Source organism: Castor canadensis, chromosome 5, assembly GCF_047511655.1.
Source record: "Castor canadensis chromosome 5, mCasCan1.hap1v2, whole genome shotgun sequence".
Taxonomy (NCBI): Eukaryota; Metazoa; Chordata; class Mammalia; order Rodentia; family Castoridae; genus Castor; species Castor canadensis.
In genome coordinates this window covers 152,988,984-153,013,056 of record NC_133390.1, presented here as the reverse complement: position 1 = coordinate 153,013,056, position 24,073 = coordinate 152,988,984, and the positions used below count along the sequence as shown (strand labels likewise).

The window sequence follows — 24,073 nt, the reverse complement described above, 5'->3', positions numbered from 1 at the left end:
TTTGTAGTGCTGAGAATCAAACACATGCATGTATGTAGGCAAGCACTCAACCACTGAAATACATTCATAGCCCTTAAAAGATATTTCATAAGCACTTGCTATGTATTAAACATCAAAATGACATGGTTCCTGTCCTCACAACAGTCTATATTCTATAATTGCTCTTTTCTCTTTGGCTTTGGGTCTTGCAAGGACCCAGTACCAATCAAAGAATAATGGATCACTTACTATATACAAGGTAGACTGATGTGTCTTAAAAGTCGGGCATACATAAAGATGTGTGTTATTCTGGTGGTTGGGAAAAAAGTCACTTTTAGAACATTTAAACACATTATTTTCTATGGGTTGGAGGTGGTCATAAATATCTACCTGTGCTCCATGTAACAGCTCAGGGGCTCCACACACACCGTGACAGCACCAATGGTGAAGGAGGACTTGACATTTGAGTCTGGGTGAGTCTGCAGGGCCTGGACAACATCAATAACATCTGTATAGCTGAGGGGAAAAAAAGGAATGATTAGCTTACTGGTTGGTACTGCAGAATGGGGGAGAGAGAAATGGTGAGTGGCTGAGCAAGGAAGGGCAGAAGGGAGACCAAAAGGAGTTTGTGATGGGGCTCCTTATTGTCACCCTACTTTATGATTTTCGAGCCCCTGGAATCCACAAAGTGTTCTGCATTCCCAAGTTCTATTAGTCCTCATAACTGCAAGAGTGGGTAGAAGGGGGTGATCTAACCAATGTATAATATAACCTTAATTGGACTGTCACTATGAATCCCCCCTGTATAACAAATACATCTTAATAAAAAACTTATGTACATATAAAGAATTGAAAAGCTGCTCCACTCTGGAAGTAAAAGGAAACCTTCAGGTGACCTGGGGCTCTGAGGGTAAGACTCAGTATCCTTGGACCTGTTTTCTAATCATTAAGTTAGCAGATCCTGGCAGTGTCTACTTTCTTTAGTAGTTCTTACTTTTCCTTCCTACTTCATAAGCTCATCAGACTTGTTCAGGTCAGCAGACACAAGTCAAATACAACTCAAATTCCCATCTCTTGCCTAGAAATTTCTCCAGACTCCAGACTTACAGAACCAATTTGATATCTTCACTTAGAAGCTAATGTTTGTGGTCCAATCTCCCAAGATCTTGCTCTTCTTAGCAGAAAGGATGCTACTCTCTCAGATGTAAGGTCAAAAGATTTGTTTGGAATATTCTTTGATTCCATTTTTAGTTTGTCTTCAACATACAACTAAAAGAGATCACTGCTCACACACCTATCCTCATACTGGGTCCAAACTTCCAAACTGCTACAGTCTCTTGCCTATCAGCTGCCCCCATCTCACTTCTGTCCTTGCCTTTCTCCAATCTGTTCTCAATACCAAAGTCAGGGGGATATACTAAACCAACAGCCAGATCATGTCATTGGCTCTACTCAAAACCCTTTAGTAGCTTTCATCTCACTGTGAAAGCCAAAGATCTTATAATGGGCCAGATGGCACTTTATGATTTGATTCCCCCTCCTGCCCTGCCCCCCCTACCCCCCTCCACTGCCAGTTCCCCAGTGTAGGGAAGAATTTCATCAACTACTCTGTCCCTTCCCTTAATCCAATCACTTTGGCCTCCTGGCTCTTCCCTGAACATGCCAGGCATACTTCACCTTTGTATGCTCTGCCTGGAATGCTCTTTTCCTTTGATATCTGCATGTCTTACTCCCTTCCTTCCCTCTCTCTGCTCAAGTGGCATTTTATTATTGTTGTTGTAGTGCTAGAGATATTCAGAGTCTTGCACATGCTAGTTAAGTACTCTGCCACTGAGCTATGTCAAGTGGATCTTATGAGAGAGGCATCATTTGACTTCAAACACCCTCTGTATTATAGCAACCTGCTCTTTTGGGAATATCTGCTCCTTCCCTTCAATTTTTCTCCAAATCACTGGTCACTATCTTTTTTATTTTGTTATTTCTATTTTTTTTTTTTAACTTTATTTTCTTTTTCTGTTTTTTTTGTTTATTTGTTTTTGGGACTACTGGGGCTTAAACTCAGGGCCTCATGCTAACCAGGCAGGTGCTGTACCACTTAAGCCACTCTTACAACCCTGTTTCTGTTTTTTTTTTTTTTTGAGATAGGATCTCTCGAACTATTTGTTCTGGCTGGCTTTGAACCACAATCCTTCAGATCTTTGCCTCCTGAGTAGCTAGGATTACAGGTGTAAGCCATTAGTACCCAGCTTCTTTTTTGCATCGCTGTTCTTTCTCATTTATTCGTTTACTGTCTCTAAAATGTAAGGTGGTTGTTGACTGCTATAATGTCTGGTGCTTAAAGCAGCATAGATGAATGAACTGGACATTTGACCCCCAGCAGACCCTGGGATACTTCAAGAGAGACCTGCCCTCTTTACCTTGCAGAGGAGAACACTGTCCCGACTGACCCAGACTATCACCAAAAGATCTGTTCCTATGGAAGGAAGTCAAACCTGATGGGCAGCCTTATGAATCAGATGGGCCAGCATCTGCCTAGTTATATGGGGTTGTGGTGGTGGGGAGGCAGGGGTGGTGGTGGTGGCAGGGAGAGTTTGCTGAAGCTATTCCCTGAATTTCTACAAACAACTCATTTATAAAAAGGGCCTTGGCTTTATTCCAGATTATACCCCCATCCAGGCCTGGCCTCAGTCCTGCTGCCTAACCAGCAGAGCTTCAGTAGAGGTTAAGTCTTAGAGCACCCTCAGAGGGGCCTGGCTCCTGGAGTGCCTTCAGAACAAGCTTTCTGTTCACTGGCTTCACCTGTTGCCTGGGCATGTGTGCCTATGGCCATGTGAGGATCTTTCTACTGCAGTGCTTGGGTGGGCCTGGATGCTAGGACTGCTGCACACTTACAGGCCACCCAGCACACTTAGTAAGCAGGACTGATGCTTGCATACTCCCCTGAAGTACTTTGTGGGAATGTCAAATGGATTTAACTCTCATGGTTAAATGTACCAGCCTTATTCTTATGCATTAACTTTTCCCCTCTTCTAAAATAAGTGCTTTGAGGCATTTCTTTTCCAAGTTCAGTATAAGCTATAGAGACTCCTTAATCTTGAGGATTTCAGTCACTTTAATACAATAGGATTTCTCTTATAGAGGGAGGTTGGGAATCCATACTTTTTCAGAGCATTCCATTAATCTTCACTGATTTCAACAGAGAAGGTTAAGTGTGAAAAACTGGCCCCAGGTTCCTTGGTGAGGCCTGTGAATCTGGGCACTGCTCCAAGAGAGAAAGTACTCATTAAGGGAACCCTGCTGGAACCTCCTTCCCTACGCCATCAGCCCCTGTCCCACAATCCTCCTGGGAGTGGCTTCCAGACTAGAAAAGGAGCCCTTACCACAGAAGGAAACAGAAGGGAGATGAAGGCAGTCTGGTGTTCAAGCTGTCAGAGCCTGGCACCAGATCACTTTGGCTAACCTGACCCAACTGCATGGTGAAGGCAAAAACTTGGCTATTCATCTTGGCTTATTGGTGGTTAGTATTCTCTTTATTAAAAATGACAACACAACACAACAAAAGAAAAACCCAGCAGGACTTTAACTTTCCTTCCTCTGAAAGAAGAGACATTCTATTCAAGTATTCTCTGGGTTCTGTTTTATGTTTGCGAGTTAAGCTTACAATGTGACTGGGCACGTTTTACATTAATTCAATTTTTTGAGCTACTTTGTTTTTAATCTAGATAATTGTAAAGAATGACTTTACAACACTGCAGAGTATAAATAAGTACAGCCTTCAAATTCCTTAAAATTAACTTTTTAAAATTCAGACTTCCCCAGTTTTACTCATATTCTGTGTATTTGTATTTCATTCTATACAATTTTCTCCACAATTTTAGAATCTTTGTAGGTTCCTATATCTACCACCACAGTCAAGATGCTAAACCGTTTCAACACCATAAGGATCCCTTATCTTGTCCTTTTATAATCACTTCTACCTCCCTACCTTCCTCCCCAACCCCCAACTTTGGCAACCACTAATCTGATGTCTAAGATTTTTAAAAAACACATTTATTCAAGTTTTGAAACAAGGGCTCAAAAGTTCAACACCACCGTGTTGTCAAAGTCCAACACCACTGCCTCCACTGCACTAAGCTAAATGGAACAAGGCAACTCTGGGAACTAAAGAAAACTCTGCTCTAGGGTTGGTTTTTTGTTGTTTTTTTTTTTTTTGAGGGGGGGGAATGGTGAGACTAGGGTTTGAACTCAGGGGTTTGCATTTGGAAAGAGGGCACTCTGTTGCTTGAGACATACCTCCAGTCCATTTTGTTCTATTTATTTTGGAGATGGGGAATGTGTTGAAAATAAAAGCTACGTTCAAAGCTAAACACAGTGGTTGTACAACTTAATCCCAGCACTCTACAGGTTAAGGCTATGAGTCTTTTTTTTTTTTGGCAGTACTGGTGTTTGAACTTAGGGCCTCACACTTGCTAAGCAGGCACTCTACGATTTGAGCTACTCTTCCAGCAAGGCTATGAGTTTGAGGTCATCCTGGGCTATATAGTAATACCCTGTTTTAACCTCCAACACTACACCTAAACTAACCCCTCCAAAAAAAAGAAAGAAAATTTTCAATTTTAGAAGCTTCTGGGATTTTCCTTTACCAACAACCTTAATAATGGGCATGAAAGTCCAGCACCAAGCAGGTAAGACATTGCAACATGTTCCCTGTTAAACCTCTAGAAAATATGCCTAGTTGGTATGGACAGTGCCCTGGGGAAAAGTAATAACATTTAGCTGGTATTCATGCTTGATCCTTCAGGAAATCTATTGGGGTCCCTTGCATGCTAGGGCTGTGACTGAGCAAAGGCTGAGCCTGCACTATAAGAGTGGTTATTATACACTGTCACTGCAGACCAGAAACAGCCAGAACAGCTGACACTTTGCAGACCTGTAAAGTCAAAGGAGCCAACAATGCTTTGAAATGGAGGATGGAAATAATTGCAAGCTGCCAAATTCCCCTCTAGGTCCACACTCCCAGTGACTCTCAACTCTGGCAAAGACAGGAGGTGATGCAGTTGTGTTGACCGACCCATTCCTTGGACCAGTAAAAGTGATGGAAAACTTGAAGAAAATAAGTGGTTTCAAAGTCAGACTCTTTTTCTGTAGCTTCCATGACCTGAGCCCACAGTGGGATAAGAGGGCTGATGGAAGGGAAGCTGGAGATGGGATGTAAGAACAAGGACTGTCCATGCACGAAGACCCCAAGGGTACACAGTCCCACCTGCATTCTTTCTCAGGACCACCTTCCTGGCTCCCTCCAATTCTCATCATCACAGCCAGAAGTCCAAACAGGCCTTTGGATCCAGGCCCTCTCCTTATTGGAAACAACTAGCCTATTGTACACACTAATTATTATGAACACAAAAAATGTGGTACAGACAAAAGCACTTTGTGAGAATCACCAAAAGCATCTTTATTACTACCCATAACAATAATAGTGAAAAGCATAACCTGTGTTTTCCTGACCTAGCACATTCCATTCTGGGCCCAGGTGATGATGGACCGTGAGGGGATCCTCCCAGGAAAGTCTGAGAACAGGTCAAGGGAGTCTTCTTTAAGCCAGGGTCCCCTAGTGCACTGGTACACACACTGTCAAATCTTCCCTCTGGTGTTGCATGCTCACATGATCACGCTGGTTACTTTCGGGAGCTAGGGGGTCTTGGAGCACAGTTCAGCACTCCAACTGGACTATGTATGCTCCTCACTGAGAGTCCCAGGAAACTCTCTATCCTAAGAATAAAGGGGATGGAGAATAAGGGAGACTTCAAAGTATGGGGACCACCTCTGTAGTTCCATAGGAGGAATGAAACAGATGAGACTCCCCTTGTCTAGATGGTGAAGGAAGAGGCTTAGAGATAAAAATTATTATTTCAAGAATTATCAGAGAACTTTGACTAGATTCTCAAATTCCTCAACTCTAGGGATGTTATGGTGTTGGAGCCAAACTTGAAACTTGTGAATGAGCTACACTATTGGCCACAGTATGGGAACAGGATCCTTGCTAGGTCAAGGCCTCTCTGTGTAGCATAGAAACTGCTCAGGCACATGTGGTGTTTGTTGTGTGCCCCAGCTTTGCTATACATGAACTAACAATAATGGCAAGATCACCAACCCCACTTGATGGTCCCAAGATTTTCAATGCTCACCCTTGTAACACCACCAGCAACCTGGTCTTCTTGTGGATGTAGGCTGACTGGCGGGCAGAGAGGTTCTGTTGGGCCTCCAGAGCACTGGAAAGGTATTTCTGGAAGTGGGCAGCATGAAAACATTCAGAGCTGTCCATGATTTGACGGTACACCATCCACCTGGAAATGGCAACGGTAACCTCAGCACAGGACCAAACAATAATCTGGTCCTGTGGGCTTAGCCATAGATTCAAATGTGACCAAAACTCCTAAAGACCTAAAGACATTCTGCCCTTCTGCCCACTGACTCTGTACAAGAGAAAGCAATTCTGGCATAGCAAAAAAACAAAAACAAAAACAAAACAAGGCAGAGGGCACTGGCTATGGCTGGCAGTATCCTGAAACCACTCTCACTGGGGCTTTTGACAGGAAACCCCTTGCCACAGGGAAAAAGGAGAGCAAAGCATGTAACTAACAGGCTTCACTTGAGCCACTCTGCCAGCCCTATAACTAACAGGCTTCAGAAGTGAGACAAGACTCTTGACCATGCAATAAAATGGCTTCTGTGCAAGGATTGGAGGTGTGGCTCAAGTGATACAGAGCCTTGCAAGTGTGAAGACCTGAGTTCAAACCCCAGTATCATCACCAAAAAAAAAAAAAAAAGGCTTCAATCTGGTACTCAGTGAACCTTTTGCTAACAAAAAGGAGGCAAGGTAAACAATTCAGAATGTTTATAGAAACAAAAGCACTAAATATGCTTTTGTTAGCCATTAAGTACTTATTAAAAGAGGCTCAATGTTACCCTACATTTCTCCCAAAATGCACTTTCCATCTCCACAACCAACCCTAAACCCCCAACTCCCCATATGATTTCAGTCTTTTCAGTTTCTTTACAGCATCCTCCAGGATGTCTTATTTCAGAGTAAACTGACTAGATATTAAATGTCTGGCTCACTCAGCAAGGGTTGATTAGTAATCTGTCAGCCAGGTAAAGTGACAGGTAAATGATTTTCCCAATTTCACCTGAGCTAGCATGTTCCAGCTGTGCTTAGACTCAAAACACTCCTTCTGTGGTCATGGAAGGCTCACTACCTCCAGCTCCCATGTTCTTAAAACCACGATGGCCATGACTTTCCCTGCTGATCAGGCACACTTCCAGGCCTTTATAGTTACTTGTCCTGCTGCTACAATGTTCTCTGCTGGATATCACATGGTTTATTCCCTTATTTCTTCAGGTCTTTGCTCTAATGGCATCTTCTTATGAAGATCATCTCTCACCACTCAATTTTAAACTGGCATCCCACTCTCGGTCTGCATTTCCTATACCCTTTTCTGCTTTATTTTCTCCATAATATTTTTTCACTAGCTAATATGCTATGTCTTCCTTATTTGCTTAATTATTTGTTTTCCCAAAGCATAATGTAAGCTCCACAAGAACAAAGATTTTCTTGTCTATTTTGTTCACTGATGTACTCCCTGACACTCAGAGCAATGCCTAGCATACGGGAAGCACTCAGCATAGTGTGTTAAATGAAAGATGGATGGGAGACTACCATGCCAATCCCAGTTGCTCCAAAGACCAGTACACATCTAAGGTCTCTCTGTGCCTAGGCAGGCCCAAACATACAATCCCTTTCCCCAAAGCAAAGGCAGTGGCCATACTAACCTGCCATACTCCTTATGCAGGGTGACCAGAAAAGCACAGAGCTCACTAGCATGACAGCCTGGGAGGCCAGTCACAATGCTGATAATTACCTACATGAAAGAAAAGCCATGTGAGTCTGAAATTCAGTCGAGTGGCAGCACTGTGTAAAAGGTTAAGAGAACTGACTTTTGGAGCCTGGCTCTGTGGGTTTGACCCTCAGCACCACCACTCACTAGCTCTGTGACTTTGGGCCAAAGACCAAACCTACTTTATAGGGTAGTGTGAGGATTAACAGAGTTAACTTATGTAAAGTGCTTAGAACAGTGCCTGGCACAAAACAAATACCATATAAAATGTAGGTTTACTGTTCTAATTTTTGCAGAGCAGATAGTGAATGTATCAGTTAAAGTGCATGCATTAAATAGACTACCTGTTTGACAAACTTCTTAAGTGGACATTCAGGGATATCATAATTTATTTACAATAATAACACTTCTTAGGAAAATACTGGCCTGAAAGAAGGTCTGGGACAAAAATGCCCTGGGCTACACCAGTGTGGCAAACCTGGTGGAGGCAAGGACATGCACTGGGGATGATTCTTTCTGGCTACCCATGCCCTCTAAGCCACATGGCCTGGGCTGAGTGGAAACTCACAGGGCATGGGAAATACTGCTGATTCCCAAGGAGGAGAAGAGAAATCAGCAGCTGGACTGTCCTAACCTCATTACATGACCATACAAAAATACACCATGTCAGGTGGAAATCCCAATGCTATTTAGGAAATTCAGTCAGGCGCCAGTGGCTCACGCTTGTAATCCTCACTACTCAGGAGGCAGAGATCAGGAAGATCATGGTTTGAAGTTAGCCCAGGCAAGTAGTTTAAGAGACCCTATCTCAAAAAAACTCATCACAAGAAAGGACTGGTGGAGTGGATTATGTTGTAGGCCTTGAGTTCAAGCTCTAGTACCACCAAAAAAAAAAAAAAAAAAAAATTCAGAGGACTGGGAATGTAGGCCAATGGCAGAGTTCTTGTCTACTAGATGAGCAAGGCCCTGGGTTTGATTCTAAGCACCACCAATCAATCAATCAATTAATAAGAAGAAAATTCACTGAAAAGGGTCAAGCAGAGGACAAGAACCATGCAATGCTGGAGGATGTCTATGAAATGACAAAGCATGGCAAAATCCCCTCTAGGTACATGTTTTAGGCCCAGTCATAGATAACTTACACTAAAGCGAGGCCTGGAGGCACTCATCCTCCAGGCTGATCATATCAGCACAAAGATAGTTATGAATCCCTCTTCTTTTATGAGAACCCACAGCTCTCCTTCCTCCCCTCTAACCAGGGCCTCTTAACACTGTATCTCTTTTTGGGCTGGGCAGTACTCCATGTAACTGACATATTATTTATGCTCTTCCCAATTAGCTTTCCCCATCTTGCTTCTCATTCCTCAGTGACCAGGTCTTGGCACAGATGTGTACAGACAGACACCTTCTTACTTTAAGGCCAGTCCTGTAACACCTTTTTAGTAAAACATAACAAGTAGGCATTTTTAAGCTTTTTACATTCTTACCAAAGGGGGGAAAATAGCAATTTCAAGTGCTATTTTAGTGCTATTTTCATTTGTAGTTGAGTGTCTTCTAGATTTGCACAGAAATAAATGCCTTCTTTGAGTCTATTACAACATATGGCTCCCAAAGGAATGGCAGGAGGGGGTCAAGTGGAGGCAAGCATGGGATGGGAATGTATTAAAATCCACTATTGGGAGGACATTATTTATAAAGTATCACATTACCCTGGTGATTACAGCCAGGCCAGTGTAAATGGGCACCTTCCCCCTTATTAAGCACAATGTGTCCACTGCAAGGTCCTTGTCACAACCAGAAAGTTGACAGCATGAAAACACACAGAGTTTAAAAAACGTGAAGAACTAAGGGAAGGGCATGGTAAGATGCCAGGGTCTATCACTGTTATGGGGCCTGGCTTGACAGTCATTGTACAAAGCAGGTTTCATGTGTATCATTACATCAGCAATCAAAGAGGTGGAGAGTCTTATAAAAGGGACTCCATCTGAACTCCTTTTGTTAACTGACACAAAAGATACAAGGGCAGGCTTGCAGGATTATCCTCCTGTGAATTCCCAGCATATTTGGTGAGCTTCTCTACCTTGTTATTTTCTACTCTCCGAGTAGGGCTGATTTCAGCTTGCTGCAGCAGGACTGGAAGATGGGTCCGCATCACAGGCTCTCGGCTAATGCTGCTGACAGTGAAATGCTGAAGAAACCTGGAAAAACAAAAATGGTGCTATTATGTTACCATCACCAGCCTTGCCTGATGTGCCCACTCATGTAAGCAACCTCTTACTTAGTTGCTAAAAAATAAGGAATAAGTCTTAAGGATATTCTCTTTAGAGAATAAAATTATATATGATTCATCATTACTTTACAAGGATTCCTAAGAAGCTATCAAGAAAAAGGAATTTAGAAAGTACCAACACTGGCGTTTCTGATATTTCAAAGGCTAGAACATTAAACATCTAAAATCAGACACCCAGAGCTCACCACTCCAGCTCTGGAAGTTTGGCTGACAGCAGCTTTAGCGAACTCCACTTCTCCCCAGCAGGATGGCTCAGGGCACCAAAAAGTTTCTGTGCACTGGAGTGCCTAGAATATCAAAAGCTCACAGATTAGAATTCTACCTCCCAAGAGCACATGTACTTTACACAATTGCGTATGAGGCTTTCAAACCAGAGTCCTGTGACAGAGTCAATACTTCCAAAACAAGCATCTCCACTGACTTAAACAAAATATGGTGTCAATGCATGAAGACTGGCATGTCTGCATAGGAAGGTTGGTCTGAAAGCCCTTGACACTGATGCCAGTCTCTGATTCTCAGTGGATTTCATCTCTCTTGACTTCTATTTCTCAAGAGTACAGGCTACCTGCAAATTGGCAGCACTGAAACAACTGTTGGAACATTTCAGAAGCTAAGACCCCTGTGTTACATAATGCGAGTTGTCCTGCAGAGAGCGAACACCCACAAGACTTAGGGAATCAAGCACAAACACAGAAGGCAGTCACTTACAATTTCTTTTGTTCCACAGATAATCCATCTTCCTGGATCACTTTTAAAGAGAGCCCCAAGGTATCCTGCTGTTGCCAGGGGGAGAAGACCTAAACAAAACAGAATTTGAGCAATCTGAGCAAAGAACACTTTAAACCCAACAACAGGATATGGAATCCACATGGGGATTCGATGGTCGTTGAAAATCTAGACTGTCAGTACAGAGAAAAACCATTGCAACAAACAAGTTTGCTTCAAAAATAAGGACTGAAGCAATGCTGTTCTGTATTCTTCAGAGTCAGAAATGTCTTTCAGGGTTACTCTCCTTAGGGACTCTGTTCTTCCAGAGGTCAGGAGGCCTGGAGGAAGGTGTCAGGTAACAGTGTTCTGGCAGCAAGGTCATCCTGGGAACAGGGCCAGACAGCAGCAGTACAAGTAGCTCCCCCTAGAGGCATAGGGGGAAGAAGATTCTAAAAGGCTGTCTCTAGGTTCCCAGATTGAAAGGGCAAACACAAGCAGGTAGAAAGGCCCAGTAGGCAGTAAGAGGAAGCCACAGACTGGGCTCAGAAGCCACTCTGCAGCTGAAGTCAACTCTTGTTCTTCACATCTTACAAATCTTTCCCGAGAGAAAACTGTCCCCTCTCAAGTTGCTGCAGTCATACCATTCCAAGAATTTTGACCAATCATGAGGCCGATCATCAGTTTGACTTTGGCTACTGCTTTGACTCTAAGTGGGTCATATAATTCTTGGTAAGTTCCCTTCCTCGTGTAATCTGTGCCTATAGTGAGTACCTATAGTAAGCATCCTTCCAGGTGGGACCATTCATAAGGGCAGAGACTGTGACCAGTAAGGAAGGAGAGAAAGAGGTAGGGTAGAGAGCTCTAGTCCAGTAGGGAGAGTCCATAATTCATTAAAATAGCTAAAAGAGAAATAAATCTAATCAGGATTTACAGGGGACAAAGTAGATCTTTCTCAAAAGCTAAAAAGCATTTTTTTTTTTAAATTTTTGTTTGTTTTTTTGGCTAGAACTAGGGTTTGAACTCAGGGCTTCATGCTTACAAAGCAAGTGCTCTACCACTTGAGCCACACCTCCAGTCCATTTTGCTCTGTGAGATGGGGGTCTCACAAACTATTTGCCCAGGCTGGTCTTGAACTATGATCCTCCTGATCTCAGCCTTTCAGTAGCTAGCATTACAGATGTGAGCCACCAGCATGTAGCTTTTTCAAAATTTAAAAAATTTCTTTAGGCTTTGCACACCTCAATGGAAAAAGCATTTTAGAACCCAAGGGGATTATTAAAGCAGTCCCCCATCTCTTGCTCTAATTACCCACTGTTAGCTCTGAGACACTATCTTACCATTTAAATTTCTAAGAGAAAAAAAAAACATAAGTTATTTTACTGAATGACTGATGTTACCTCAGAGTAAAATGCTTGATATATTTTTGATTTGGGGAAAAGGGCAATCATCAGAAAATTGCTTGATCCATGGAACTGAACTGGGAGATGAGGAAGCAATGAGCTTCTGAAGTCTATGAAAAGTGCAGCCACTATACTGGTGGAATCCTAAATAGAAAAAGAAGAGCATTAGCAAGAGAAGTCATTTGAAGAATTCCAGCCCTCAGAACTAGTGTCAGAACAATAGGATCAACTTCATTGCAATTACTTTCACATTAAATGGTTTACTTGGGTCAATTATAGATGTACATTCTAATTCCCAGTTACAGGAGATGTGGGCAGTATAGGCATCTTTTTCCCAAATGGAAAACGTCATCTGAAAATTCCTTCTATGATATTAATCCCTTTTCAGATATAAGATTTGCAAATATTTTCTCCCATTCTGTGTTTTTTCCCACTCTTGAGAGTATCTTTTTTTTTTTTTTTCTTCCCCTGCAGTACTGGGGTTTGAATTCAGGGCCTCATGCTTGCTAGGCAGGCAGTCTACTGCTTGAGCCACTACACCAGTCCTTGAGAGTATCTTTTGATACATGGAAGCTTTTTATTTTTGTTTTAATATTTTTTTTCACAGAACCTTAATTTTTACTTTTTATTTTTGGTGGTACTGGGGTTTGAACTCAGGGCCTTATGCTTGTCCTAAGTTCAAGCTGCAGTACCGCAAAAAAAAAAAAAAAAAAAAAGTGGCAAAAGCTGGCATCCTTACCTTGTTCCTAACCTTAGAGGAAAAGGTTTTTACTTTGTTTTCATAAAGAACATTTATGCTGGGCTCCAGTGGCTCATACTTTTAATCCTAGCTACTATCCCTCTGAATACTATGTATGAATGTGCCATCTATTTCCTGCAAGGACCCTGTCTCACAGGGTGAGAGTGACAAACAGTGAACAGAGGAAAGGGAGAGATGGAGGGAGATAAGCTAAAAACAAACAATGTACTATGGAGTCAAATAAATTTATGCATATGCATAGGTATACATGCAATGAAGTTATATAAAATAATAAAAAAGAGAAGATTAAAAATAACCAAAGTAAAATGGACTGAAGGTGTGGTGCAAGCAGTACAGCACCTGCTTTGCAAGCATGAAGCACTGAGTTCAAACCCCAGTCCCACCATAAAAAAAAAATTTATCTTATCATCCAGTAATATCATTAAATAAAATTTTGAAAAAAATATTAAGATAGAGCAAAGAAGAAAAGTAAAAAAGAAATTAATCCAAAGTTCCACCACTTAAACCCAACTACAACTAACATTTTAGGTCTTTTCCTTCTAGTCTTTTCTTTTTCCTACTCATTCATTGACTTGCCTTTTTTCTTTTTGGTGATACTGGGGTTTGACTTCCAGTCCCTGCACTTACTAGGCAGGCACTCTACCACTTAAGCCAAGTCCCCAGGCATTTTGCTTTGGTTATTATAGGGTTTTGCATTTATGCCTGAGATGGCCTAGACCCGATTCTCCTATTTATGCTTCTGAAATAACTGGGATGACAGGCATGTATCACCATGCACAGCTTTCATTGGTTGAGATGGGGTCGCTAGAACTTTCTGCCCAGGCTGCCTTGAACCAAAATCTTCTTGATCTTTACCTTCTGAGTAGCTAGAAGCCACCATGCCCAGCCATAATTTTTTTTAACCACGGGAAATTATACTTATTTTTATAGTTCCATATCCTGTTTTTTTGTTTTGTTTTGTTTTGTTTAGGCAGTGCTGGGGAGTAAACACAGGGCTTCGAGGTTGCTAGGTAAGTGCGCTTCTACTTTAGCCATGTCTCCAGCCCCTGTACCATTTTTAAAATTGAATTTACCGTTCATATTTGTCATGTTGTCACGTACTACCTAACATTTCTAATGACTGCAGTCTATACCCTTCTCTGGCCACCCCATGGCTGGATGTTCACATTACCTACTCCCCTTAACTCTTTGTTAGTTTACTGTTACACATGGTAGCAGGAGGCTGTTTCTCATGTGTTTCCTCCTTCTGTCTGCTAGGTAGCCTTATGTCCTCTGAACACCCCTGACCAGGAACATCCATGTTAATAAAGACAGAGCTCTTTGTAGTAAAGAAATATTAAATCTATAGCCATACCAAACTGAACCTGCCCAATCTCAGAAAACAAATATTAATTCATTTGTTTTAATTACCAAAAATGTTTTTCTCTTTTTTTTTTTTTGGCTACACTGGGGATTGAACTCAGGGCCTCACACTTGCTAGTAGGCAGGCATTTTTACAACTTGAGAGCTACTTCACTAGTCACCCTACAACTTCTTAAATCATTTTAAGCTTAGAAAGTCTTTCTGCCCCTAGAGATTTAATAAAAATTCATTTTTATATTCTTTTTGCTTATAAAACTTAAAAATACTTTATTAATCTGTAATAAATTTATAAGTTTGACTTTTGGGGGATAAGAATGTATTTTACCCTCATCCTAGCACTATTTATTAAATTACTCATCCTTTCTTTCCTGATGTTGGAAGACTATTTTTTTACTTTTAATTTATTTACTTTTTTTTTTTTTTTCTCAGTGCTAGGGATCCAACCCAGGAACTTGAACATGCCAGGCAAGCACTCTATCGACAACCCTGTTTTTGTTTGTTTTGTTTTTGAAATAGGGGTTTCCATGTAGCCCTGGCTGGGCTGGAACTCACCATCCTCCTGCCTCTGCCCCCTGATGGCTGGGATTACAGGTATGTGTCACCACACCTGGCCTGATGTTGGAAGACTATTATCAAAGCTTTTATCTAACAGGGCCATCCAATCTGCCCAATTAGTCTGCCCACATTTTTAAACAGCCTTTAGATCAACAGGGTTATGTGGACGAAAGACTTGCTCACAAATTCATCTTCTGAGCCACCTGACCTGATCTCAGTCCTGATTCCCAAACAAGTTGGCTTTGAGGCTGAGCCAGGCCAAGTGGAAGGCATGCCCTCTGCTCCTATGTTTCGCTAAAACACAGGCTGTGCCCTGGTCAGTGAATACAGGCTGGGGGAAACTCCTCCTATCGGGAAGAGTAAGCATTGGTGTAGGCTGGTGAACTTAAGGGATGGTTCTGGGGTGGTACACTCATGGAACTAGAGGTTAAGCCTGAGTGTGTGAAGAAAGTGAAGCTGAGCCCTGATGTGAAAAGTTAGCCATTTCTCCCTTTTTGGTCCACTTATAATTCTTTGCCATGACTAAGGTTTAGTAGAGCCCTGCCAATGTCAAACAATGAAGCTTCTTTGCAGTTTTGAAATGGATGAGCCTTGTGTCCTTGGGATTGAGGTCATCTGTGAAGGGACATTGGAGTTCTTTGCAGGTTACTTTCCAGTTCTCTTTAGGATGAGTGAACTGGGCATATAGAGCTGCCAGCCCTTCTGACCCATAAGCCCTTTCTAGTTAAGCCCTGTTCTACTTACAGAACCGTAGAGCTTACAAGAGTCTTGAAAGTGGACAGGACTCTTTTCAATTTCCCTGCCTGCCTCAATGACCATCTGGTTCGTGACATACTGCCTCATTGGGGGTGTGTGTGTGTGTGTGTGTGTGTGTGTGTGTGTGTGTGAGTGTGTGTGTGTATGTGTGTGTGTGTGTGTGTGTGTGTGTAGACAGGAAGGGGATCAGAAGGGTATCTTTTAGACTACTAAAGCCATGGACTGGTAAAACACCTACCCCATCATAGAAGGAAACTGAATTCATGTGATCCTTAGAAATGATGATACTTCCATGATGACGGTGAGAAAATAGAAGGCCACTAGAGAAGAAATGCACATTCCCTGGAAGGAAAAGACAGCTGGTCAAAGCTGGTGGGCGAGGGGTAGGGGCACATTCCAATATCCTTGTTAGTACCAGGGCATACCAGAGAGGTAACTAGAGACTAGTATCAGTTGAGCCTACATTATGCAATTTGTATGCTGAGCCCTGTCCCCTGGGGAAGACAAAGTAACCCTGCAGAGCCTTGCAGAGAGAAATAGAGCCATGGATACAGTCTGTGCATAAGAATTTGAAAAACCAACAAGTGTACAAACTATCATTTGATGTGGAGGATCACAATTCACATTCTCTTATAGGTGTCTTCCAAGGAAATATGCTAAAAAAGCATTTGGGTATGGGTGGTCCATTGCTAAGTTCCCAGAATTTCCTTCCACTGATTTTGGCAAAAACTGGCTCATTCCTAAAGAGATCACATTCCTTACTTAGGTCCCAAGAAGAAACACTAGGGTCTCAGTTGAAAGTGCTTCAGCTGGATATGTGCCCAAAAAAGGGACATTTGAGTTAGGCACTAAGTAGGTTCTACAGACACTGGGACCTTAGTGTTCTGCAGTTCACAAAAGAAAGATATGTGCCAGGTGGATGCAGAATGTGGGATCCTTAGCACAAGGATTCAGGTCTAAGGAGGGCTGCTACTTCCCAGGTAGACAGTCACACAGAGTAGTTCAGTCAAGCCCTTAGGGAGAAAAGGTGGATAACTAAGAAATATCCCCAAAACAGATAACACAACAAAGTAGATAACTAAGAAACATACCCAAAACAGGTAACACAACAAAATGGATAACTAAGAAACATACCCAAAACAGAAAACACAGAAAAGATGAATAACTAAGATGACAAAGATTAAGTAAGGCTGGGCCTGGGCTTGCTCTGGAGCCTCAAAGGAAACATCCAGAGCACAGGATTATTTGTTTCTTTTGCAGCCTTTGTTTATCACTTTTCATTCATAGAACAGAGATAACAGCAGTTCCTGAAGCTCAAGACACAGACTTGAGAGTACGATGACTAACATCTTATTTCTAAGGCAAACAACTAGAGACAAAGAGGAACTGACTCCTAGAGCTGTGGTTCTATAAAGGCAGCCTCAAAGTTCTGGAGGCTGCAATGACAAGAAGAGCAAAGGCCTTTTGAGGGTTGGTTCTATAAAGACTGCGAATTCTGAAGGCTTCCTGATTAGGTGGGGTTTCAGAAGGAAGAGAAGGGCTAATTAGTGTGTGTTAATAGGGGTGAGGTAGTTTTTGGGTACAAGTGAAAGGAATGAACTAGATGTTAAGTCAGAGAGCAAGATGACCTTACTATCTGGGGCAGCAGCAGCAGTGGCCAGCCAGCCCAGTTCAAGGCATCCAGGTTCAAGCCCTGTAAGCCTTCCATCTTCCAACAAGGAAAGTCTGGTTTTCCCTGTATACTGCCTTGTTCTCCTCACTGCTGCTCACAGGCCAGTATCCTCCCCTGGAGTCAGCTCCCTTAGAGAGTCAAGCTCCATACTCCCTTTACTGTCTACATCTGCTGTTCTAATCATGCCAAGTTATTTCAAATAGATTCTGACTGTGTGTACAGTCTTCCTTCCAGGAGCAGTGCTCCCATTGCTTCTGAGACATCAGGGGACAAGTCGAGGCCCCACAAGCCCCACTCCTCCTCAAGGCCAACTCCACAGCAGTGAGGCTGTACCCACAATACCTCACATTCTGCAATCTTTAGCCCCAGAACCCACTCTGACTCCAGCATCCCATCCTTCTAGCTACCTCTCTCCGAATACTCCATCATGTCATGTCACTGAGCCTTCAGAGTCATTAGTCCTCCCATTTTCCTCTAGTGCTCAGAAATTTCTGACATTTCTCTCATCTGCAACAAGGTCAGAACCCCTGGGGACAGGAGGTACCATTAATCTCTACTTTGTCAAGGGAATCTCTATTTTGTGATAGGAACAGATTTCATTCAGAATTTCCTAAGCACCAGGATTGTCACATAGGTAGAGTTTTCTGTCTTTGCAACAGTTACTCTTATGGGACTGATGAAGAAACTCAAACTTAGTAGGATTTCCCCAAAAGTCACAGAATTACTTGGTGGTGGAGTCAAGTATAGAACATTGGTTTATGTGACATCAAAGGCACAGTACCACATTGGACCCTGCCAGTTCTCTTGACCTTTTTCTTTCAAATTTCCTCTGTCCAGAGCCTCACATGGCTAATTGATGAACTGCCTCTTCAGCCTCAACAGGCCACAACACTGCTCAGTGGCTCTTCTATTATAATCTCTAGCTCCTTTCACCAACTATACCCAGACCGCAATCACCTATGATCTTCAACAATCTTTTTTTTTTTCCACAGTACAGGGTTTTGAACTCATGGTCTCATGCTTGATAGGCAGGCCCTCTACCACTTGAGCCACTCTGCCAGCCCCCTTCAACAATCTTCTAAAGCTACAGCCTCATCAATTCTTGCCACAGATGACTCCACCTATTGTTTCTAAAGAAAAGAGGACTCCCTAGGTGTCATTGCTCCCCTACTACTACCTAGTAGCTGTATCCTTCCATGTCCCAGGCTTCCCCTCTACATGTGGCTCAGAAACAAGTCTAGTGTCACTCAAGGGCCTCCTGGACAAACCTCAAAAAACAAAAACAGATATTGGGGGACAGAGATGCAGCCCAGTGGTAGAAAGCATTCCACCTCCTCACTGGGAAGACAGAAAACGGGTATATGAGGAGGTCATTTCTAGCAATTCCTCTCCCTCTAGATGCTGAAGCCTAAGAACAAATCAGAAGGGATAGAGGTATGGATTAAGTGGTAAATCACTTATCTATTAAGCATGAGGCCCTGAGTTCAAACCCTAGTAACTAACACACACACACACACACACACACACAACCAACCACACACATCTAATAGCAAACAAATAATCCCTGGGGGAGGGGTGGGAAGGAGCCAGAAATTCAGCAGACAATGCTGGAAAAGCACTCATTGGGGGCATGACCTAGGGCAGGGTGTCAGTAAATAGAACTTGATTTTAGTACTGCAATGTGATTGCAGTACTCTGTGAGCAGTAACTCTGTCATTAACTTCAGAGCACATATGAGATAAATGAAGTGAGTCATCAGGTGGACCAGTGCCAGTGCCCTGGTCTCTGAGATCCTAATCCACAGAAGTGATAACAATTCTGGTATCTGCTCTGGATTCTTGACTATCAGACTGTAGTTTAAAGGGATGTGCTTTTGCAGGGCTTATGTAGAGTCTGGGCTAATCAACTTTTGAAGTCATCACTCTGGCTTCTTATCTTATCCTTGGTGTCTTTAGTGGATGAGTGCTGTCCTTTCTGTTCCAGTCTGTAAGCTGGAAAACCCAGGTTAAGAGGAAGTTTCCCATCAAAACTCATGCAGCAGGGGACTGCAGCATGGTTCTGTCTTTGATTGACCTTTGCACCCCAGGAAGTCCAACCGGAGAAACAAATCCCTTAGGGCAAAACATTACACCAATGAAGAATTTGGCTTTTTCTCTTTCAGACAACTAACTGTACAAATAAATCTTCCAATTGTACAACTAGTGTGGAGAAGGGAACATTTGTCACTGCTGGGGAAATTAATGCAATGGTTGGGTAACTTCCATTCTGTGTCAGTGAGAGGATATAAACAGTACACATATTTAAAAGAAAAAGAACAAAGCCACACCACCAAAACCCAGATGCCTATGTACTCACCACCTAACCTAAAAAAAATCATTCTTTACTAGTACTTTTGAAGCCCACTGCATGTTGTTCCTCAGTGACAGCCCTTCCTTTCCACCCAGAGGGAACCAACATCCTCAATCTGGTATTTTCACCATACTTGAATACATCCCAAAACTAGGTATTACTTCACCTTGTCATAGAGCTAGAAAGCTAATCGTGTGTTCTTCTGTGACTTGCTATCTCTCTTAACATTCTGTTTCTGAGAGCCATTCATGTTGTATGTAACGTGCAGCTGTAAAATTCACTCATGATCAATGGTATAGAGAACTTTCTCTTTGTTGCGGTACTAGTCCTTGAACTCAGGGCCTACACCTTGAGCCACTCCACCAGCCTTTTTTTGTGATGGGTTTTTTTCAAGATAGGGTCTCGAGAACTATTCCCCAGGCTGGCTTTGAACCATGATCCTCCTAATCTCTGCCTCCTGAGTAGCTATGATTATAGGCGTGAGCCACTGGCACCCCACGAGAACTTTCTTTTTTAAAGTGTCCCACAACAGCTTCATGTGGATATAACAAACTTGAGAAGGTGAGGATGAAGACAGCAGATAGCTGCTGGGCCTGCCCATCACACAGATGAAAGTAGCTTGGTCCCCAAAATATGCAGATGTGTTCACTGCCCCATCTCTGCATCTCTGGTCCTCATTGCTGGTCAATCTCTGCCCGGTGGAAAAAAACACTCTGGAATCTAAATCACTACAAGGAAAAATAAGGAGCCAAGTATCAACCATTCACTGAGGCCTATAGGAAATAGTAAAACCCATGCATATATGGTCAATTGATTTTTAACAAAAGTACAAAGACAACTCAAAGTAGAAAGGAGAGTCTTTTCAACAAATGGTGCTGCAAAACTGGATTCATATGTAAAGTAATGAACATTAACATACACCTCACACTGGAAATTCTGCCCATTCCCACTAGCCACAGTGGAAAACCTCATTACTTCACAGGGACATGGGGTATTCAGAAGGATTCTGCCTCAGTAGTGGGGCAAAATTAGACCAAAAGGAAGTGCTGGCTCTGCTCCTGCCCAATGAAGTTTAAAAGTCAGATGAGAGGAATGGAAGAAAAAAGATACTAAGACAGTTACTGATCCAGGGATGTACTCAGGTGGTAGAACGCCTGCCTAGCTTGAACAAGGCCCTGGGTTCCATTCCCAGTACTGCAAAAGAAAAAAAAAAAAAAAGGAAATAATCGATAAACATAAAATAAATTGAACTAGTGGTTAAAAATCTTCCCTAATGAACTGTGGGTATAGCTCAGTGATAGAACACTTGCATGAAGTCATGGGACTAATCTCCAGCACCTCAAAAAATAAATAAATAGGCTAGGCATGGTGGCTCACACCTATAATCCCAACTATGTGGGAGGTAGAGATTAGGAGGATTATGGTTGGAGGTCAGCCTAGGCAAAAAAAGTTAGCGAGACCCCATTTCAAACAATAAACTGGGAGTGGTGGCCTATACTTGTGGTCCGGCTACATGCAAGTCTGTGGGTAGGTGATCAAAATCCAGGCCTGCCTGGGCAAAAATATGAGACTCTATTAAAAAAAAAACTAAAGCAAAAAGGGCTGCAGGAGTGGCTTGAGTGGTAAAACACTTGCCTAGCAAGTATGAGGCCCTGAGTTCAAACCTCAGTACCACCAAAAAAAGAGTAAAAATGATAGCTTATTTTCATACAAACCAATACTATGGAGTCATGAAAGTGAATGAGCTATATGGCAACATACAACTGTCAAGAAAATGTGAAAGTTGTCAGAATCAAAATGGGATTGCTTCTATCAACCCTTCTCCCCAAAAATGAATAAAACTGGGAGGTTATAAAGGGTTCCTACACATGATTGCCAGATGCTAACTTTCACAAAAGACTGCCAGAACCATGAGCTTGCAAGGAGGCCACTGCAACCTTACATAAAAAGGACATAAAAGGACATCTGCCCAGCAACTGTGTGTTCACAAACAGACTGACACCACTCTTGCTATTAATCATTGTGGCCAAAGATTGTTTCAAAATAGCTAATGTAATCCTCCCCATTTTTGTCTTTAAAATGGCCGCTGTCTTGGCCTCTTTGAATCTGCTCATAGTTTACTATGGCTCTGCTATTCCTATTGCAATGCTCTGCTATTCCCATACAAATACCACACAATCTTAATGAATCCTAGGAACGCAATACTGAACAAAAAAACAAGCCCCAGGAGAACCCACAGTGTTGGTTCTATTTGGATTAAGTTAAAAAACAGGACACTGTTTAGGGGTATGGGTGTATGTGGAAAAACTAAAGCAAGTTCTTAAGTATTAGGTACTAAGGCAGCCTCCCTGGCCTTACTCAGCAGGGTGGGAAGACAAGGGCACCTGAAGGACGTGAATGAATGGGAAGCTGAATAACAGTTAAGTCTCGTGATAGCAGAAGCCACTGGCTGGGGAAGATTAAAGTTTCCAGAGCTGGACACATTTCAAGGTGAAGAAAGCACTATTTTTTACTCTGAAGGGGAAAATCAGAAGACCTGGGGAAGAAGGGGAATATCATCCAGATCTGGAATATTCTGCAGATGCTGTGGTTAACTTGCGCTACAACCTCAGGTCAGTTTTCACCTTGGATGTGAAGATCAATCAAGACAATGCTTGCTGAGAAGAGATGGGAACACATCAATTTCAAACTCATCATCATTTCAACTAAAAGGAGATTTATCAAGATACTCATGACACCTGAACTTCAGGACCTTCACCTGCTCAAGCCCCCTTTTGAAGCCTAAGAAAAGCCCTAACCATTTTGTAGTATTTTTCCTTTATGAGAGCCCCTAAATGGAATAAACTTCAAGTCCCATAAAACCCAGAAAAGTCCTTGACCTGAACCCTGAAGCAGAAAATTGCTTAACACACACACACACACACACACACACACACACACACACACACACACACGGAAGAAGAAAAAGAAAATCACTGGTTGTGTCCTTTAGTTTGACAGTGCACAACCACCTGTGTGTTATGCCTACAACCAGCTTTCAAAACACTATGAAAGGGGGAGTGGAGGAAGTGAATTTGACCAAAGTAAATTATATGCATGTATGGAAATATCACAATTAAATCCCTTTGCAAAATTAATATATACCAATAAAAAATTAAAATAAAAAACAAAGGAGAAGAAAAACACACTGTTGCTCCAAGACTGGAAACACTGTCATATCTGCATGACTTCCATGAATATTCCTAACTCCCTGCTCTTCTGCACCAGGATCTGGAGAAGCAGAAATGAAGGGCAAGTGCATGACAACAGATGCTACTATCACCCCAGCATTTTGTGGACTGAAAATCAGAATTCCTTCTGCTTTGTCTTCTATGTGAATGGAGGAGCTGAACCAGTGATTTGAAAACAGGGAGAAGAATTTGCCACAAGTTAGAATTATTTCTCATAAGAAGAACAAATCATCCAGAAAGAGGATTTGCTTAGTGGAAGTTGAAGAATTTGTGAAGTCAGAACTCTTCGTCCACACAAGGGTAAGTTCAACATGGGAAAGAACAGAACTTACATGAAAGTGTTACTAGACTCGGTAGTAGAGGGCTTACCTATCATATATGAGGCTATGGATTGGATACTCAGGAAAACACACACACACACACAAATGCGCACACACACGCACCCCTCCCCACCTCCACAGACCGGAGGAAAGGAACACAGAATGAATCCCCATGAAATTCATATAAGACCAACAAGGTTATTGAGAATTTTCTATCAGCAGAAACACTGCTAGCTTGGAGAGAGAAAACAAAAAGGAGGCTACCGAACTCCTAGAATTCTACTGGCAAAAACCAGACTGATAAAACTACTAAGCTATAAACAAGGTGCTCTTTTTTGCTGTAAAAGGAAGGGTAACAGAGGTGAGACCATAAGCACAGAGAGCACAGTCATGAGCCCAAGAGTTGAAACCAAGAACTGAGAGACTGGAACAAAGAGCCAAAGGGGGCAGAGTGAGTGACATGGAGAATTATTTCCAGGCCAAGAGTCCTAATCAAGGAATTATTTTCTTTCATGGAAAGGGAAGGTGACTCAAGAGGGCTGAACCAAGAGCCCAGGAGGCAAAAACAGGAACTCAGAGCTGGCAGAACCAAGAGCCCAGGAGTGTACATCTGATAATCACAGGAGATAATTATCAGGGCTTGACCCTAATCAAGCTCAGCTGGATTTCAAAGCTGTCTTAAGAAGATGGCTCCTTTTCTCCTTCTATTTTTCCCCTCTTTGAACCTGAAGCTCTGTTATACTATGCTAGTCCCACCTTGAGAGAGCTGGGGGCTGGTAACTTATCTCTTTGGT

At 42.4% G+C, this 24,073-nt stretch overlaps 1 protein-coding gene across 3 annotated transcripts in view; it reads right to left on the bottom strand.

Annotated features, from left to right (window-relative positions):
- Positions 1-24,073, bottom strand: part of Dnaaf9 (dynein axonemal assembly factor 9) — a 130,493-nt gene that overhangs the window by 29,096 nt on the left and 77,324 nt on the right. For all 3 annotated transcript variants that reach the window (XM_074074429.1, XM_074074430.1, XM_074074431.1), the window contains exons 21-28: positions 15,947-16,050; positions 12,273-12,419; positions 10,876-10,964; positions 10,353-10,454; positions 9,958-10,075; positions 7,813-7,901; positions 6,168-6,326; positions 370-495 (exon numbers count right to left, since the gene is read on the bottom strand). In XM_074074429.1, coding sequence (XP_073930530.1) covers positions 370-495; positions 6,168-6,326; positions 7,813-7,901; positions 9,958-10,075; positions 10,353-10,454; positions 10,876-10,964; positions 12,273-12,419; positions 15,947-16,050 — 934 coding nt within the window. The remainder of the gene's footprint in view (positions 1-369; positions 496-6,167; positions 6,327-7,812; positions 7,902-9,957; positions 10,076-10,352; positions 10,455-10,875; positions 10,965-12,272; positions 12,420-15,946; positions 16,051-24,073) is intronic.